The following is a 19,565-nucleotide window of genomic DNA, read 5'->3' on the forward strand; positions in this document are numbered from 1 at the left end:
TATATACAAAACCAAACTGAACAATTTCCTACATAAATCACAACAAAAAAAATCGCTGCAGTCCGGAATTGGCCTAGATTCTGTAAATTACAATGAGAACAAAAATTACTTGGTCAAATGTGTGGAGTGGAAACTGCCCTCCAATTTAATTTAATTTATTGGGATCATTTTGCCAGGTCTGAATTAAGATATTCTTTCAGTGGAAAGAAGCCACAGGGATGCCTGACACCATTACTCTCTTTTCCCCCTCTAGATTACATGTCGTGGAACGACCGTGACTGTAAAATAGCCCTCCCCTTTCTCTGCAGATATTCCAAGTAGTGACGGCAGCCGTTTATCGAGGCTTCAACATGCTGCTCAGTGACCTTTGAGGAATATGGGGCTGAATTCTCCCCATAGGCTGCCAGTGGGTCAGATCTTCTCTTCTCTGGCCTGTGACACCAGTAAACTTTCTCTCAAATCAGCACGAGGGCTTGGAGTTTTTCTGTCTCCTCTCCTTTTATCCATCCATGCCATCTTTGGTTTACAGAAATTCTTGCATATCCATCTGAGTTTCTTGGAGAAATTGATTTTCTGCCCCAAGGGGGACATTAAAAAATTTTTTGCTGTTGGTTCTTGGCATTCCTCTGTCTTGAGAGACAATGGAGTGCGCTTCTGGGGGTGAAGTCGAACTGCAGCATAAGCAGCACTGAAGTGGCCTTCCCTGGGTAGAAGTCTGGAGCCGCGAGCCGCTTGGCTGCCGGGGGCAGCAACCCAAGCGGCACCCCTGGGGGGGCGGGGCGTAACTCCGTGCACATGACGTCATGACGCATGCACACGGAGTGACGCCACCACCCGGGCCAGCAAGGAGGGGCGTCACGCTTGTGTCACCCCTCCTCGCTGGCCCGCCCCTCTCCATGTCCCGGCTCCGCTCAGGGAGCCCAACCAGCAGGGGGGGGGGAAGCCGCTGAAAGGGGGAAAGCCCCCTTTCCGCGGCTTCCCCCCCCCCGCTGGCTGGAGGCGCCAATCACGGGGGCGGGGCCCCACCGCGAGTGTCACCCTCCCCAGGGCACTACTCAGGGCGGCCCCCCGCGCCCCTCCCTTGCTACGCCTCTGGTCCTGTTGCCCTGTGCTTCTGCATCAGTCTGCTTGCCCAGAGTGTCTGTTGTATGTTCAATACCATATTAGATAAATAAAAACAGAGCTGTCAACCTTCCTTTTTTTTGCATTGGGAAACGGCCATAGCTGTAAACTTTCCCCTTTTTTTGTAATGGGAAACGGCGCTGGAATAAGGGAATTTCCTGCAAAAAAAGGGAAAGTTGACAGCTATGAATAAAAATCATAAGTAGCAGTCCAAGGCAATAATTCACGCCTTGTAGTCTTCAGCTAGGCGAGCCAGGGACACTGGCAGACAGAAAGAATGAAGAAAGGAAGAAAGAGAAAATCCCATATAACCAAACACACCCCTAACCAAAGTAAACAAATACAGTGGTGCCTCGCAAGACGAAATTAATTTGTTCCGCAAGTGTTGTCGTATAGTGGAAATTTCGTCTTGCGAAGCACGATCGGAGGAAGCACGGTTTTACGGGAAAAAATTGCAAAACGTTTTCGTTTTGCGAGTCACGGCCATAGGAAAATTCGTCTTGCGAGTCATCCTTTCGTTAGCGAATGCCTTTTGTCTAGCAAGTTTTTCATCTAGCCATGCATTCGTTTTGCAAGGCACAGCTGTAAATCTGAATAGACCTTTCTTATGGATTTAGGTTTGATGAGGCCCTAAGCTACTGAAGGTAACGAGGCCCTTTCTATGTCCAGCTGTCCTTTGTCAACAACAAATGGCCGTTGTTTTTTGTGTGGAATATATGCCATATGGTAATTTATGGACCTCATAGGCATCTAAAGCCATTTGCACGTGTTGCCATCCAACCAGTCCATGCAGAATGTAGGCACCCTATATATAGAAAGGAACAAACCTGTGATATTTTAGGGAGCAGGCTAGCAGGTGGGGCCCATGACTTACATCACAGGAGCCTACACAACACACAAAACACTGTTGCTGTATGTAGGTTTTATTTTATTGGTTTTTCATCTTCTATTTTGGAAATGTACATCCAGTTTTTTTCCCCTTTAATTTTTTTGGGGACCCCCAAGAGAGTGGGGCCCTAAGCTATAGCTTGTTTAGCTTATACGTAAATACGGTACTGGACTTTCCCCTCAGTTTTGCAAAAACCTCAGTACTCATGTGGCCAGCATCACAAAAAGCATTTATTATTATTATTATTATTATTATTATTATTATTATTATTATTATTATTATTATTATTGAAATAATTTTTAGTTGGTTTTATGAGTGTTAAATTCTAACAATACAACCAGTGCTTTTTCTTCTTCTTTAAAAATGTTTAGGGATACTCTCATATTGACTGAAGAAAACCACCATTTTGTAGTTCCAATCAGGAAAAATAAACACAGTCAATGGACAAAAGTACCAAAATTCATAAAATGGTTAGGGGTATCCGTACCCCTGTGTACCCCCTGGGGAAAAAACACTGAATGCTACCATACACATCCACACTCAAAGATTCCTTCATATCTCTGGACTTCCGACCTTCCCCTTTATGTGTCCTATTGTCAACCTTTTCAATTGCATATGGCGCTGTGGTCTAAACCACTGAGCCTCTTGGGCTTGCCGATCGAAAGGTCGGCATTTCGAATCCCCGCAACGGAGTGAGCTCCCATTGCTCTGCCCCAGCTTCTGCCTACCTAACAGTTCAAAAGCACACCTGTGCAAGTAGATAAATAGGTACAGCTGCAGTGGGAAGGTAAACAATGGCATTTCCGTGCGCTGTGGTTTCCATCACGGTGTCCCGTTGCGCCAGAAGCGGTTTAGTCCTGCTGCCCCCATGACCTGGAAAGCTGTCTGTGGACGAACGCCGGCTCCCTCGGCCTGAAAGCCAGATGAGCGCCGAAACCCCAGAGTCGCCTTGGACTGGACTTAACCTTCCAGGGGGTCCTTTACCTTTTTTGTGCCTTATTCAATAGTCCATATTTTATGCTGCTCCATTATTTCCCTAGTATCTGCTACATTACAAGTGTTATTGCATTCCCACATAGATTATGAGTTACTATAATCTGGGAAAGGGAAGTAAGTTACAGGGACTCTTTCTGCAAGACGCTTTGACAAACACAAACACTGGCTCCCCCCACCCCCCAAAAAGTGTTGAGCTCTCACTTTTCTTTCTTTCGGGGACAGTTACATCTTAATGAAATTTGCTCACCCCAAGTGTTCTTTGGAGCTTCAGATCTGAAAGGCGGGGATGTCTTTAGGTTCATTCCTGCCAAAGTAATCTATATATATATAAATGTTCCTATTGTGTGTGCGGCGGACATCGATGTTCTCCGTAACCGCTGCACCAAACAGCATCAAATTAGGACAAAGCGTAACTTGACCATCAAGGAAGGATCTAGCATCATAAAAATTCAAAAAAAACCACACTTGTCATGCCTAAAATATAGAATAAAGGCAAAAAAGTGGTGCGCCTATTATACCTCACCAGCAAAAGGAATGAAGACTCCAACAGCATCCAATAGAAAGGCGGATTGCCCGTCGACATCATCAGACCTGGCCAGAGAGAGCAACAATGCCCTGTCCACCATTTTATAACTGCCATCTGTAAGCACCTGAGGACTTTCTGACACAAACCGCTTAGTGGAAATGTGGCGCAGGCGAAATTGCTTTTGGTGGGGGTGGGGGTGGGGGGGGTCCCCAGTGCCCTCACCTAAAATGGCCGCTGCAGCTTCACATGCGCCAAGAAAAGAAAAAAAAGATGGAGCAGGAGGCATGCCTGAGAGGTCGCACTGAGTAAGACCAGCTCTGAGGGGATTATGTTTCTGGGGTGCGTAATTTTGGGACTAGGGTGGGGGAGAATGCTCTTTAAGGTCCCAGTGCCCTGTATTTTGGGGACACAAAATCACACACAAAGAAAATCACACACAAAATCACACACAAAGAAAATCACACACCCGCAAGACCGACGATGGCAATCACGCGCATCACCAAACCCACCAATCATCTGGCTGCTCACTGTCAGCCGCCGCCAATCACCAGCCCAATTACCCCAGAAAATCTCCTGCTCGAGGCAGCAACCAATTCCCACGTCCCAACTCTGCACTATCCATTTATAAGATGACGCCCCCATTTTTGACATTATTTCATAAGAATAAAACCACATCTTATACACAGAAATGACCGCTCCACACATCAAATGGGGGCGACGCTTGCGTGGTCACGCGCAGCCCCCCTGGAACCCAGAGCGGCTCCTGTTAGCTCGGAGCTGGCGTCGCCTTCCCCAGGCTGGATACCTGTGGTCTCCGCCTACCTCAGCCAGCGCCCAATCCCTCCTGGGGGAGGCATTGCCAGGGGATTGGCCAGGTAAGGGGAGGGACTACCCAGCCCACACAATAGAAGGTGTAGCTTACCTGGGAAATGGCAGTCGGGCTCCAGAGCTTCTCCCACCCTCCACTCCCTCAATTAAGGCTTAATTTTGCAGGTTAACCTCCCCCCCCCCCCCACAGATATGCCGGTGCTGTTATGTCACGGCTGCTGTTGAAGGGCCGGAAAGGAATTTCCCTGCATTGGCAGGTTTCGCCCTTCCCGTAGCAAAACGTCACAAACTTTGGCAGTTTCAGGCCTTGGGCGGAATCCTTTAGTCATCTTCCTAAATGGGGGGGGCGTGGGGCGGTGACCCCAAGCCCCCAGTGCGGCGGCGATACCAGGGTTCCCTGTTAAAGGGGTCTAGGGGGGAGGCATTGGCCATACGCTCTCCCCCTCATTGCTCTCCCCCACCAGTGGCGGCAAAACGGGTGGCGGGCTCTCTGCTTGAACATGTTCTTCAGAGCCAGCCCAATCCCCAAATATTCTGGATAACCCTGAAGTTTCCCAGATCCCCGGCTGGGGGGCTGGGAAGGATAAACGCCCAATGCCTGAGCCAAGGTCTCCCTACATCTGACTCTTAATAAAGTTGTGGCCAATTTTAATCCCATAGCACGTTGTCTTGTGACATTATTCCGCTCGGGGGTCGCCTGGGGTTTGGGGGACTCCGCCTGTCCATGCAAAGTACAGTATGCCCTTTGGGTCATGGAGACATTTCCTTCTAGCCAAACATTTCTGAATCATGAGCATCCGGTGTCATCATAACTCAACAAAATTGAACGCTGTTCTGTAGCATAGATTGCACAATGTATTCTGAGGTTAAAAATCTGCCTCAAGTCACAGGAAAGTGGGAGATGTGTGTAGGATTGTGCCTTCAGTTGAGATGTGCTTTGAATTTGTGATATGTTTGGTAAAGTGTAAGTTCCTGGTGCTGGAGGAGACTCTTGAGAGTCCCATGGACTGCAAGAAGATCAAACCTATCCATTCTCAAAGAAATCAGCCCTGAGTGCTCACTAGAAGGACAGATCCTGAAGCTGAGGCTCCAGTACTTTGGCCACCTCATGAGAAGAGAAGACTCCCTGGAAAAGACCCTGATGTTGGGACAGATGGAGGGCACAAGGAGAAGGGGACGACAGAGGACGAGATGGTTGGACAGTGTTCTCGAAGCTACTAACATGAGTTTGGCCAAACTGCGAGAGGCAGTGAAGGATAGGCGTGCCTGGTGTGCTCTGGTCCATGGGGTCACGAAGAGTCGGACACGACTGAACGACTGAACAACAACAACAACAACAAAGTTCCTGCCCTCAACCCCTCCTGCCTCCTGCGCTATGAATTTGGGACTCTCCGTGACCAAGTGAGAAGTCACGATGGCTTCAGGGTTCTGGTGACCATCCTGGGATATTTGGGGCACTTGGAAGGTATGCAACATTAGCTCACAGAATCATAGAATTGTGGAGTTGTAAGATGCTCAAAGCTCACCTAGTTCGACCCCATACAGTGCAGAAGAATCACCGCTACAGCATCCCTGACAGATGGCGACCCAACCTCTGCTTAAAAACCTCCAAGGAAGGAGACCCCACCACCTCCCATCAGATATCAAGGAAATAAACAACTATCTGACTTTCAGAAGACATCTGAACGCAGCCCTGTTTAGGGAAGTTTTTTAATGCTTAAATTTTATCATCTTCCAAAGCAACAACTCTATTCTATTCCAAACTTTGAAATGGTAAAGCGTAATCCTGGTGGACAACAAAAGAGGTTCAAAGACTCTCTCAAGGCAAATCTTTAAAAAACGTAGTATAACACTGGCAACTGGGAAACACTGGCCTGCAAGCGCTCCAGTTGGAAATCAGCCTCCACCAATGGTGTCATGGACTTTGAAGACACTTGAACTCAGGACGCAAGGGAGAAACATGCTAAGAGGAAGGCAGGCTTGGCAAATCCACACCGTGATCCACTCCAGCCCGGAAACCTGTGTCCCCACTGTGGAAGGACATGTGGATCCAGAATCGGCCTCCACAGTCACTTACGGACTCACTGTTAAGACCATGTTCATGGAAGACAATCTTACTTGCTATGAGGGATCACAGAAGAAGAGAAGAAGAAGAAGAAGAAAGAGAAGAAGAAGAAGAAGAAGAAGAAGAAGAAGAAGAAGAAGAAGAAGAAGAAGAAGAAGTGTGGAAAGCGAAGGAGGGTGGCAAATATGGAACTGTTGAGAGCCAAACACTCACACAGGGAGGCAGTGCAGTGTAGTGGTTAGAGTGTCAAACTAGCACCTGAGAGAGACCAGGGTTCGAATCCCCATTAGGCCACGAGGCTCACCAGGTTACCTTGGTCACTGTTTGGGAGGGGAGTGTTATTGGGTTTTTTGTTTTGTTTTGTGGTTTTATATTGTGATTTTATGTTGTAAACACCCTCAAACCTGTGGGTATAGGGCAGCCTACAAATGTAATAAATAATAATCTCTCAGCCTAGCCTACCTCACTGGGTTGTTGTGGGGGTTAAATGTGGGGAGGAAAATCACCTTCATTTCCTTGGAGGAAAGAAAGAGCCATAAGTGTAATAAAGAAGTAAGAATAGGGAACAGGGAACTCGTATGCCAGGGTGGATGAGCTTCCCTTCCAGACACGGGACGATAAAGCAGACATGGGCTGTTCCTGCCTCTGTTCCTGACAGCGACCTCTGACATCCCTGGTTGGTTAGCAGCCCCACGATCGGTTTGAAGGAGACAGAGACGGGATGCAGAGGAGAATTTCTTTATTGAAGTCTCAGCACATAGACATCTCAAAGGCTACGACATGCGGTTGCAGTGTGGGCAGGGGAACGGATGCCTCGGTGGAAGGAAAAGACCTCCAGATTGGTCCCGCTCTCCAAGGTGCTGAAATTGTAGAAGCCTCGGTAGTGAAGGACGCCCATCACTACAGTGGCATTTTGCACATGTAATACTTCTTTGTTTCGCAGTCGGCACCGTTCCATTTATCATACCCTAGAGAAGACAACAAAGAAGAACCATCAGACTTACCATCCTCCCTCCCAGTGTGGTGTAGTGGTTAAGAGCGGCAGACTCATTATCTGGGGAACCGAGTTCGCGTCTCCACTCCTCCACATGCAGCTGCTGGGTGACCTTGGGCTAGTCACCACTTCTCTGAAGTCTCTCAGCCCCACTCACCTCACAGAGTGTTTGTTGTGAGGGAGGAAGGGAAAGGAGAATGTTAGCCGCTTTGAGACTCCTTCGGTAGTGAAAAGCGGGATATCAAATCCAAACTCTTCTTCTTCTTCTCCCTCCCTCCCTCCCTCCATCAACGTTAAGAAACCAGCAAGGATGGGCGACTTCTGGGTCCCGCAACATGGTGACCGGACCTGAGAATCTGACCGCTCCATCAGACTCTGCTCCGTAGAGCGAGGGGAAGAGCGCGAGAGTGACGCGCGCGCCCCAAAAATCCAAGAGGAGCATTGGGGTGCCCTCGGGGTTCTGCAGACTCACGGACGGCCCACGCATCTACCGACCTCTGCCTCTGTCCTGAAAGGAACGGAGAGTGGGTGGTGGTGGGAACCGAAAGGAGTCAGTGCGCTAGGCAACAGCGCAGCTCTACGGAAGCCAGCTACTGATCCAGCCACCAGCGGGTACTTTCCCAACAATTGGCCGACTGGAACGTGAGAAGATAATTAAAGATTTGTTTAATTGGATGATCTGGCAAGAAAAATGGGAGTGTGAAAAGGAAGTCCGCTCCTGTTCCGGTTGCTACAAGCACAAAATAATATGCAAGTGAATTGTGGATCAAACTTACTTTGGGAGATAAGTTAACTAATGAATGATTAGTTGCAAGTAAGGTAAAGGGAAAGGGATGCAAGTAAGGTAAAGGTAAAGGGACCCCTGACCGTTAGGTTCAGTCGCGGACGACTCTGGGGTTGCGGCACTCATCTCGCTTTACTGGCTGAGGGAGACGGTGTGTGTACAGCTTCCAGGTCATGTGGCCAGCATGACTAGGCCGCTTCTGGCGAAACCAGAGCAGCGCATGGAAACGGCGTTTACCTTCCCACTGGAGCGGTACCTATTTATCTACTTGCACTTTGACGTGCTTTCGAACTGCTAGGTTGGCAGGAGCTGGGACCCGAGCAACGGGAGCTCACCCCGTCACAGGGATCCGAACCGCCAACCTTATGATCGGCAAGCCCTAGTGATCTCTTCCCTTTGATGTTGCTCATGAGAAAAGACAGCTCCAGCGGTGAGCTACAAAGCTATTTATTGTTCATTAAGAGTTACAGAGTTTTGAAACATGACTGCTTAATAGTTTCAGTTTCCTGGACTGCTGCCCTCCCGCGCGCACCAACAGAGCCAATTTCTCGGCACACTAATATGACGTCGTCGCCTCCCCCCCCCCTGCTCACTCACTTGTCTGCTACTGGAAAATGTTTGAAATCTCTCCCTCCTCCGGAGACAATTCCTGATGGGGGCTGGGGGAGGAAGATGAATCTGTTGAGATTATAGGCAACTGCTCTCGGTATCCAGCGACCCCCCTTTACTGGAGGAATCGCTCTCTTTCTCTCAGCTGCAGCTTGCCCCCTTTCTCTTCCCCTGCTCCTCCTGAGCAATCCTTCTTTCCCTGACACCTAGGCTCTGTGGTTTAACCCACAGCGCCACCCTTGTCCCGTGGACAAAGGGAGTATTGCATTCAAAACGCGGAGTTTGCAATAAAAAGATCAATTTGGTGAATTGTGTATATACTCTTACGTTAGTATAACTTTTGAAACTCACTGTATTAAGATGAATAAGGTTTAAAAATCAGATTATTAAGATTAAAAGATTAATTGTTTAATGCACAAACAAGCATTAAACAATGAAACCAAGAGGGGGAAGGGAGGGAAATCAAGCAAAAATTATGGTTTAAATTCTTTTTGACTATCATAGTTTTTTGCCGTTCTCCCCTTCTTTTCTTCTTCTTTATCTACTGTTGTTATTATGTCTACGTTTTGGGGAATTAATAAATTGTATTGTAAAAAAAGAAAGAAACCAGCACGGATAAATTTAAAGAGTTGGAACTTTTGTCCTGCAGATTTGACATGTTGCTGCTAAAAAAAAATGAGTTTGAAATTGCAGCCTATGCCCAATTATTTGCGCTTATTGAACTGATCTACTAACACCAGTCCTTTTTTCTGACTCAAGAAAAGCACCATTTTATAGTTCGAATCAAGAAAAATGAATACAATCAATGGACAAGGGTACAAAGATTCACAACGATGAAATTAAGGAGAAAGATAGATGTGTGTTAATGTATGCCACCATGGCAGCGAGGCTCCTAATCACCAAAAATTTTTAAAAAAAGTGTGAAGAGTAAAACGGTACCAAATGTGGAAGATTGGCAAAACGAAATTGTTATCATACCAAAATATGGCAAGAAAGATAGGAGAAGTCAGGGGAGCAACCAGACCAGACAATAGTGATAGATTGGAAAGCATTCAAAGATTATATAGGAAATACAGGGGGAAACGGCCAATCTTCTAACAAATGTATGAGAGGGCCCAAAGCAAATCAAAAAAGGACAAACAACAAGTTCAGGTATACAAAGAGATATAGTTACAGAAACCGCAATAAAAGATAAGGTTGGAAGTTAACACCAGGTGATGGGGAGGGGTAAGGAGAGCCCCATAATTGTCTGTTTATGCACATACAAATCTATGTATGTCAATATTGTGTATTCTTTTTTCTTCTGTTCTTTTTGTGGTATATTTTTTGCTGTCGAGTGATAAGTGTGTAATTTTTTAAAACCTAATAAAGTTTGTTTTTTAAAAAAATTGTGAAACATTGTGAAAAATTGTGAAAAAAAGATTCACAACATGTTTAGAGGTATGCGCACCCATAATGGAGGGGGGTAACAAATTATCAAGGGAACAACTTTTTTTGAAAAAAATGCCTGCTCCAAAGGTCTTATCTTACTATACTAGGGATATATAGCTATATATGAAATTTCATGCATATTGGTTAATATCTTGACCCTCCTCCACCAAAATAGCTGTTCACTTGGCTGTTTCCTATGTCGTGAAGGCTGAAATTTCAGGTCAGTGGAGCAATTACTGTTCCCAAACCCTACACCCTGTGGAAAGCGATCTAATTAGACTTGAATTTGTTTTTGAGATGTTTTTAGAGGTCATTTAATTATTGTTGATTTACACCAATGTTATGTATCTGATGTTAGCCACCCTGAGCCCGACTTTGGCCGGGGGAGGGCGGGATATAATAAAAGTTTTTTTATTATTACTTGTTATTATTCCTTTGTAAGAAAATATGAAATTAACGTAAAACTGTTTTTGCGGGGGGGGGGGATCAATGGGGGGGGTGACAAGAAATATTCCACACCGGGTACCACCTGACCTTCCCTTGCCTCTGGGGAGGGAGGTGACAAAACCCCCGGGTACCAATTTACCTTGCTACACCCCTGCTTGGAGGGTTGGCATGGGGTGGGATCCAGTTCCCACCTCTGACTGAAGGGCCTGATCTAACTAGACTCCCCACTCCCTGCCCCAGGAGATCTGTCATGAACTGTCCTGTGGGGGAAATTCCAGGAAAGAGAGAAGGAAGCAAATAAGGACAGCTCAAGGCATGTCCTAGCTAGACCTCCACCTCCCCTTGGCTAGTATAGTTAAAGCGATGGTTTTCCCAGTAGTAATGTACGGAAGTGAGAGCTGGACCATCAAGAAGGCTGATCGCCGAAGAATTGATGCTTTTGATTCTGGTGCTGGAGGAGACTCTGAGAGTCCCATGGACTGCAAGAAGATCAAACCTATCCATTCTCAATGAAATCAGCCCTGAGTACTCACTAGAAGGACAGATCCTGAAGTTGAGGCTCCAGTACTTTGGCCACCTCATGAGAAGAGAGACTCCCTGGAAAAGACCCTGATGTTGGGAAAGATGGAGGGAACAAGGAGAAGGGGGCGACAGAGGATGAGATGGTTTGGACAGTGTTCTCGAAGCTACTAACATGAGTTGGCCAAACTGCAGGAGGCAGTGAAGGATAGGGGTGCCTGGCGTGCTCTGGTCCATGGGGTCACGAAGAGTCGGACACGACTGAACGACTGAACACAACAACAACACAACAACAACAACCCATCCATTCCCCCCCATCCATATAGAGATAGAGATAGAGATAGAGATAGAGATAGAGATAGAGATAGAGATATAGATATAGATATAGATATAGATATAGATATAGATATAGATATAGATATAGATATAGATATAGATTAGATATATAGATATATATTCCGGCCCACCACATGGTCTGAGGGACGGTGGACCAGCCCACTGCTGAAAAAGGTTGTTGACCCCTGGATTTGGGGATTGTGGAGTTAACTTATTAAACCTGGCCTATGAACGGTCGGTAGGCATATAGACACTGTTTCTGGCTGAGAATTGCCACCCTCTAATTTGTGAGTTGCAAGTAGGGTGGCCAGAGGCTGAATCTGGTCAGTGACTTGACCCAGCTGGTAGATCAAGGGAGCATCTCACATCAAGAATGAGCAGGTCAAGGAAGAATAAGTTCATGATGTTGACAGCGTTTTGTTTATATATATATATATATATATATATAATATATATATATATATATATACATACACACACACACACACACCATGCAGTCCCTCATTACTTGTAGGCTGCCTGAGAAGGATTTATGTCCTGAAAGGCCTGATATAGAGAGCACAATCAATACCTTGGAATCAAGGCTCACAGAACAAAAATTCAGCAAAGGTCTTCAGCTTACGAAGGCCCCTTCTTACCATCCGCAGATATCTCGACACAATATCCTCTCTTGCCTGGGTCTCCATCTGCCCAAGCGGTGTAGTCAACATTGGTGTTATCAGTCCATCTTACGTATGATCTGTAGAGACAGCAAAAGTCTTGCTGAGGAAGAAACAGGAATCTCCAGTTGCCTCATTCAGAAACGGGTTTAGGGGAGCATGACTGGTTTGGCCACGCTGGGCATGAAGATTTGGGGGCACAATCCTAGAATCATAGAGTTGGAAGGGACCCAAACCTCCTGCAATACAGTAATTTATTGCCCAGCGTGGGGCACGAACCCACGACCGTGAGATGAAGATTGCCATGCTCTACCAACTGACTCCCAGGGACATGAGTCCAAAGAGGAGCTGCAGGGACTCCATTTGAGGCCAGGGGTGCTGCGAGGGCACCCATACATTAAGACTTCTGGAGGCAGCAGTGAGCCATATTGACTCGAGGACCCTGACCCTAGTGGCAGAGTTAGCTGCATGGGCATCCGGAGCAGCAGCCATGCCATGCACCCCCGGGAGCGGCACAAGCTGGGGGGGAGATCCACCGTGTGTGCAGCATGCAATGGCAGCAGGGTGACCCACCCGCGGTGCGCAACAGTGGCGGTGGTGCCTTTTTGTCACCCCCCTCACGGATGACACCCAGGGCAGTCTGCACCCCCCACACCCCACTTCCTACACCCTTGCCCTGACCCTTCAGCTCTTCTCCCCAGTGTGATTTTAGAGCGAGGCTGTCAATGAATTGATTTTCAGCTGGTGGATCAAATCCCAAGGAAGATGAGGCTGCTGGACCTCTCGGACTTGTACTGGATGGGGGAGAACTAGGCAGGGTCAGCTGTTCCCCCTCGCCCAGCACAAGAAACACACCCACTTCATTCCTCTCTTCTGCAGAAGTCCTAAAGGTGGGAAAGACAGTATGTCCTCCTTTCCAACTGGAGATCCAAATATTGCTCCAAGGCTAAGGGGCATATCAACTTTGTTGATTTAAAACCTTATTAAAGCAATATTGCGAGGGTTATAAATGGGGCCTGTGTTGCATCCTGGGGACTCAGGCAGATGGCTACTCTTTGAATGAAGAGCTTTACCTGAGCCCCAGATTCTCCCTTTCAGAAATGGAAATATCTGCCCTTTCCTTCCCTGTAGGGAGCTCTCATCTTCTGGACTTCTCCTCTGTGCACTTGCCGGCTGCTATTCCTAATGAGAGGCAAGTGAAAAAGCAGAGGTTACCCCCTTCACTTACCTTCCCCCACCTTTGAAACTGAACAGTCCAATCCAGACAGGAAATCCGGGATCATTTTCTCCTGCTATAAAAGAGCCAAATGCTTGTTCTCTTTCTCGCTACGGATGGAGGCCAGGTGGCTCTCAGACCCATGCGTTTGGCAGTCTGCCTGTGAAAGAAAAGAACAAGGGGTTTACCTTGGAGGTGAGGGCAAGCTGATTGGTTGCATCGAGTGGCTCCTGCAGATTTCCCAAGCAGGATTGTGTGGGGTCTCAAAGACGAGACCTCAGTTTAGGGCATGTTCACATGTTACATGCAACCCATGTGCAGTCTGCCTACTTGTGTCTGCAAACTGCTGAGTCGTATATTTGTATGGTTATTAACATGCAACGTTGCATGAGTGTACACTTGTGTACCACACCTTTCTGATCACATCATTGGAAGAGGAAGAGGAAATCCACCATCTGACAATGACCCACTACAAAGAATAATGGAATTGTAGAGTTAGAAGGGACGGCCAAGGTTCACCTAGTCCAACTCTCTACAATGCAGGAATCACAGCTAAAGGTCTGCCCTCATTCAGGCAGCTATGGAAGAAATAAAGATGGATCCATTCAGTGTGCTTGCATTTCTTCGGCATTCATGACATACATTAAAGCACTCTTGTAAAATAATAATAATATAATAATAATAATAATAAAAACAGAATTAAAAGCACAATAGAACATCAAACATTAAAAACTTCCCTAAAAAGGGCTGCCTTCAGATGTCTTCTGAAAGTCACATACTTGTATATTTCCTTGACATTTCATGGCTCTACCTGGTTCCCTGTAACCTCACTTCTCGCAGGGAGGGAACCGCTTAGGCGGTCATGGTTGCCTGCAGAGAATCCTGGGAAATGTAGTTTGTTAAGGGTGCTGATGTCACTGAGCTGCAATTCCCAGCATCCTTATCAAACCACAGTTCCGAGGATTATACAGGACTGTCAATATAGTAAAGGAGTGTTTTAAATGTGTGGTGCGGATGTGAGCCTTATCTCCCGATTCGGGTGTGTGTGTGTGTGTGAAATTAACTGGTTTCTACTCTTCATTGAGAAACCAGTTTTTATATTCCTTTATAGCAGCACCATCCATCTTCCTTTCATTTTTTTTTAACCTGCCATGTGACATATGCAGGGACAACTTTGTATTCCAAGACTAAGCTAAATTTGCTGTGAGTTGCTTGCCAGGGAGGAGAGGAAGGGTGGGTGGGTGTTTGACATTTGACCAGAAACATGGTGTCTTGAGGAATTTGCTACACAGGGCTTCCAAGAACCTCTCCTTACCTCTGCAGCATTCCAATTCCGTGCAATTTTCTTTAATGAATAGCAATGACTCTGAAAATTGATCCAGTCTGGGGGGCAGCTATCTGCTTCTGTGCCTGCAAGAGGAGAGGGAAAACAAAGTCAAGGTTGCCTCGACCTCCGGCGCGAGTGCCATTGCCGGTGGTTGGGAGCTGTCTCGGTTCCGAGATAGCTCCGGTTTCCCCCGGGGGTAGGAGCTCCGCAACCGCGCTGCGGGCTCCAGTAACCCACGGGAGGAGCATCCCGTGGACAGGGCATTCCGGTGGGCCCCTTTGCGTCGTCCAGTTCTCGAGTTTCCCTTGTAAATGGGAGGCTCGAGTGAACTGGCTCTGGCGCGGGGCTGAGGAAGCTGTCCCCAACCGGGGGAAACCAAGCGGCAGCCGGCCGCCGGCAGTGAGCGCCCGTTCTTCTGAAATTTGCCTGGTAAAAGAAAAACCATAAGTAAGGAAAGAATTTAGACCCAATTTGGACTGATTTGGACTGATTGGCTTATGGAGAGAAACTTAAAAGAGGAAGTCCGTTTCTCTCCTTTGCGGCAAGATCAAAGTAACACCGGATTTGGCTGTTGCTATTGTGGAATGCTTTGAAGTTTTTCGTTGATTTGATTCTGATTCTCATTGCTTAAGAAATCCCTTATTGGGGTGAGACTGAGAAATTTGAACTATTTCTTCCGTTTAACAGAGTATTATAGTGAAAGAAAGTTTAACCTCTGATGAAGGGGGAAATGGCAGCTGAAATTTGATCAGTGAGGATGGAAAAGTACTGAGATTTTGTTGCTTCCTGCTTGCTCCTGCCTATATCTGTCTGGTTCCCACGGTTCTTCCAGACCCAGCAATGTTATCAGGCCAGGAAAAAATCTTACTGCATTGGAACTTTTGCATCAGAGTGTCACTGAAACTTTTTCTGGGATTCAAAGTGCTCTTAAGAACTTTGCTGAGGAACTCAAAGTAACAATTAGTGAATTTAAAGATACATTTAAGATACAATTGCAGAGAATTATTTTCCAGAACTACCATCTGAAGTTGAGAAGACACAGGTTCAACAAAAGAAGGGCCTCATGGATGTGAGAGGTCTGAGCTGCTGATAATGACTTTATAATGGCTTTCTGGGGTGAGAGCCCAGAAATGCAGGAACATCAACACTGGGATTTAAAAATGGATTTGCAGAATGGACTAGAACCATTTGGGACAATGTACAAGTGATTGGAAGAGTTCAGCAAAGGGACTTGGTACCAATGTTTTGGTCTTTAGGTATCAAGGAGAAGGTGACATTCTGGAACAAGGAAGATGTGACATTGGAAAGAAGAAGCTGGTGGGAGGGAAGGAAGATTTCAACTGGGAATTGCTGGGGGGAAGACTGATGGGAGATTGAGATGAGAAGAGAGGATGGTGAGGAGGGGGTGGGGTGAAGGAATTTATGAGATTTATCAGGAAGGCTAACCATGGTACTCCGACGTCAGAGGGAAACATAAGATTTGGAGAAGGGAAGAAATGTTTAGATGTTCTTTATAATAATGTTATGATTATAATATTTTAAGGTAGGAATTAGAAGTAATAACAGCAATAGTTTTACTAAGTTAAGAGAAAAAAGGATCTAAGAAGTTAAGATTCAGAATATGATTTTATGTGATAATAATAAATTGAATGATATAAGATGTTTAAGATGTTTATTTGAAGTTTAAGATTTATGGTGAATGATTGTTAAATTAGTTACAAAGTTACTTAAAAGTAAATTAGAATTTGAACGCAGAGGAGAGAACAGGGGAAGTCCCCCCCAAACAAGATTTGAAACGAGATTATAATTAATAGATTCCTGTATTCCTGTTTTGTTGAGGTATGTATTAGTTTTGTTAGTTTTTGTTGTATTTGTTTTATGTTGATTGAATGTGTTTATTTGTTGTTGTCTTTTATGTGGAAAAACCAATAAATTTTTATTAAAAAAAAAAAAAACAAAGTCAAGGTTGCCTTGTGGAGGAGATGGCTGAGTCCGAATCCGGACTATTTGCAGGAATTGGAGAGGGTCCTCACCCAGGACCTAGAGGTGAGACCTGAAAGGTTGTGTGGCCAGCACAATCTCAAGGATGCTGAGGAACTGTTGGTCCTAATATATGCTGTGATTGAGAAGAAAGGATTTGTGCAAAATGCGCTTAGGGAAGAAGATGCAGGAGAGAGGTTGATACAGCACCCACTGGAGGTAAGTTGGGGGGTGGGGGTGGGGAAAGATAGAAGATCTTTCCCCATATTGTCCAGAAATGAAAATAAACCAGAATCATGACATGCAAGATGACACCCCCCACCCCTGAAATTCAGTTAAGGATCTCTCCAAACAAACAGATAATGGGTTAAAGATACGTTTGGTTCCTCCTTTAATGAACTAGGAAGAAATTTTACATTACAACTTAAGTCCTATGAGATTAGGACAATAAAGCTTACATCAGTATGTTACGTTGGTCACAAAAACATAAAACGTCCCCCTTTGTCCTCTGCTTCGTCTTTCAAATCTATATTACAGTATTAGGGTTTGCCTCATGGGCCATGCCTTTTCTCCTAAGGATTGCTATCTGCTTGGCTTCTCCCAGTCTCCGTTTGAGGATGAACCTTGTAGAAAGAAGCAGGCCACCAGGAAGCCCCAAATGGACAGATAGAAAGATTATGGGTGGCAGGCTAGTGAGTTCATGGTTTCCATTGCAGCTACCTCAGGAGAGTAGCCTAAAGTGTCAGGTACTGGTATTCATGAACTTGGTGAAGTTCTCCAGCATCTCATTTGTAGATGCCATATCTGAAGACATAGAATGGATTATGGAGCATCTCCACCCCCATCGTTCAGCCCGGACACTGAGGTCCAGCTCCGAGAGCCTTCTGGCGGTTCCCTCTGTACGAGAAGCCAAGTTACTGGGAACCAGGCAGAGGGCCTTCTCGGTGGTGGCACCCGCCCTGTGGAACGCCCTCCCTCCAGATGTCAAAGAGAAAAACAACTACCAGACCTTTAGAAGACACCTGAAGGCAGCCCTGTTTAGGGAAGCTTTTAATGTTTAATAGATTATTGCATTTAATGTTGTGTTGGAAGCTGCCCAGAGTGGCTGGGGAAACCCATCCAGATGGGAGGGGTATAAATAATTATTATATAATACTATATATACTATATACTACTACTTGAGGTAAAGCGCCATTGAGTGTCATAGCGATAGTTAGCAGAGGAGTGATGCTTACCTTTGCGATTTCATCCGAGGAGCAGCATGTCAGGGCGAGGAGCAGAAGGACGAGTGTCAGCTTCATGGTGGAGAAGAAATCTCAGTATGGGTTCCAATAGGCAAAAAACTGTTTATTTATACACTCAGAGGAGGCAGCAAGAACCACTACGCCCAACATGACACAGGAGCAGACATGACCTTATTTACATCTCTCCTGTCATTTATTTACTCAATATATTTACTGTCAGGGCAACCTAACCATGTCCTCTCAGAAGTAAGTCCAACTGAAAGCATCTTCCGTGGGAGAGAAAATACAGACAAAGCCTCTCCTCCAGGAGGGGAGGGGTTGTGAGCGGGAGCCGGCTCCGGCATAGGCGGGGGGCGTTGCCCCCAGCCTTACCTTTTCCCGCCGCCACGCCACGCCCCTAGCTGGCAGCCAATAGGGCTGGAGCAGGGGCGGGCTTTTGCTGCTCCTTAGGCAGCCGCGGCGGCTCTTTCCGCCATTTCGCATCACTCGGCGGTCGTGGATCCTGTCCGATGCCCTGTTGGTGGCTAGGGCCATGTCACGACCCCGTGACTACAGGGGTGGAGCTTCAGTTGTATTTCGCATCAACAGGCTCCACCTCCTGGGCGGTTAACCCTTCAGAGACTCCACGCTCTGCAGGGGGGGTCTACTGTAGTTTGTTCAACCCAATGCCTATGCCAATACCACTCACATGCTGTAACCAATAAAGTTGTGGCCTTTTTCCTTCCATTAACCAAAAAATTATGTGTCATTGTGTTTTATTTCTGAATGCGGGATATGGGTCCTCGAGTCACAAGAGAGGAATTCTCTTACTGATTAGTCTCTCTTGGAGCATTTCAGTTCTAGAATCATGGGAAGGAGATGGAGAGTGACTTCAAATATTGCAAAATTAGTGGCCAGAGTATGGGGTACTGTGATGTGCCCTATAGGGCAGGGGTCACAACCTTTTCAGCAGGGGGCCAGTCCACTGTCCCTCAGACTTTGTGGGGGAGTGGACTATATTTTGAAAAAAAAATGAATGAATTCCTGTGCCCCACAAATAACCCAGAGATGCATTTAATAAAATAACACATTCTACTCATGTAAAAACACGCTGATTCCCAACTGTCCGTGGGATGGATTGAGAAGGCAATGGGCCACATCCGGCCCCCGGGCTTAGGTTGCCTGATCTAATCCAACCCCTGCAATGCATGAATCACAACTAAATAATCCCTGACAGATGGCCATCGAGCCTCCTCTCAGAACCTCAAATGAAAGTCTGTTCCGCTGTCAAACAGCTCTTACCATCAGAGTTCTTCCAATAACATTTTCACCAGCTGAATATTGAGGCGAGAGTCTCAGAAAACTTCCTCTCTGTCCACCTTACCCTCAAACTCCTAACAGGCTGGAAAGTTGCATTTGAATATTCATGTAGCTCATTTATGGAGAATCTAACAGCCATGATGGCTCTGCTCTCTCTCCAGAGCTGGAGGCAGCAATGCTTCGAATCCCACTTACTAGGAACCACAGGAGGGGAGAGAGCTCTTGTGTTCATCTTCGCTTGCTGGCTTCCCACAGGCAATATTATTATTATATTATTATTATTATTATTATTAT

At 46.3% G+C, this 19,565-nt stretch overlaps 1 protein-coding gene across 1 annotated transcript; it reads right to left on the reverse strand.

Moving 5' to 3' along the window:
* Positions 1–1,345: 1,345 nt before the first annotated feature.
* LOC117054068 (snaclec 1-like) lies at positions 1,346–18,029 on the reverse strand. Its single transcript, XM_033162522.1, is given in 7 exon segments — positions 1,346–1,383; positions 12,185–12,285; positions 13,434–13,516; positions 13,519–13,581; positions 14,737–14,840; positions 17,717–17,732; positions 17,964–18,029. Coding segments are annotated over 7 exon segments (471 nt in total).
* Between the last annotated feature and the right edge of the window lie 1,536 nt (positions 18,030–19,565).

The sequence above is a fragment of the Lacerta agilis genome, chromosome 10, assembly GCF_009819535.1.
Source record: "Lacerta agilis isolate rLacAgi1 chromosome 10, rLacAgi1.pri, whole genome shotgun sequence".
NCBI classification, from domain to species: domain Eukaryota; kingdom Metazoa; phylum Chordata; class Lepidosauria; order Squamata; family Lacertidae; genus Lacerta; species Lacerta agilis.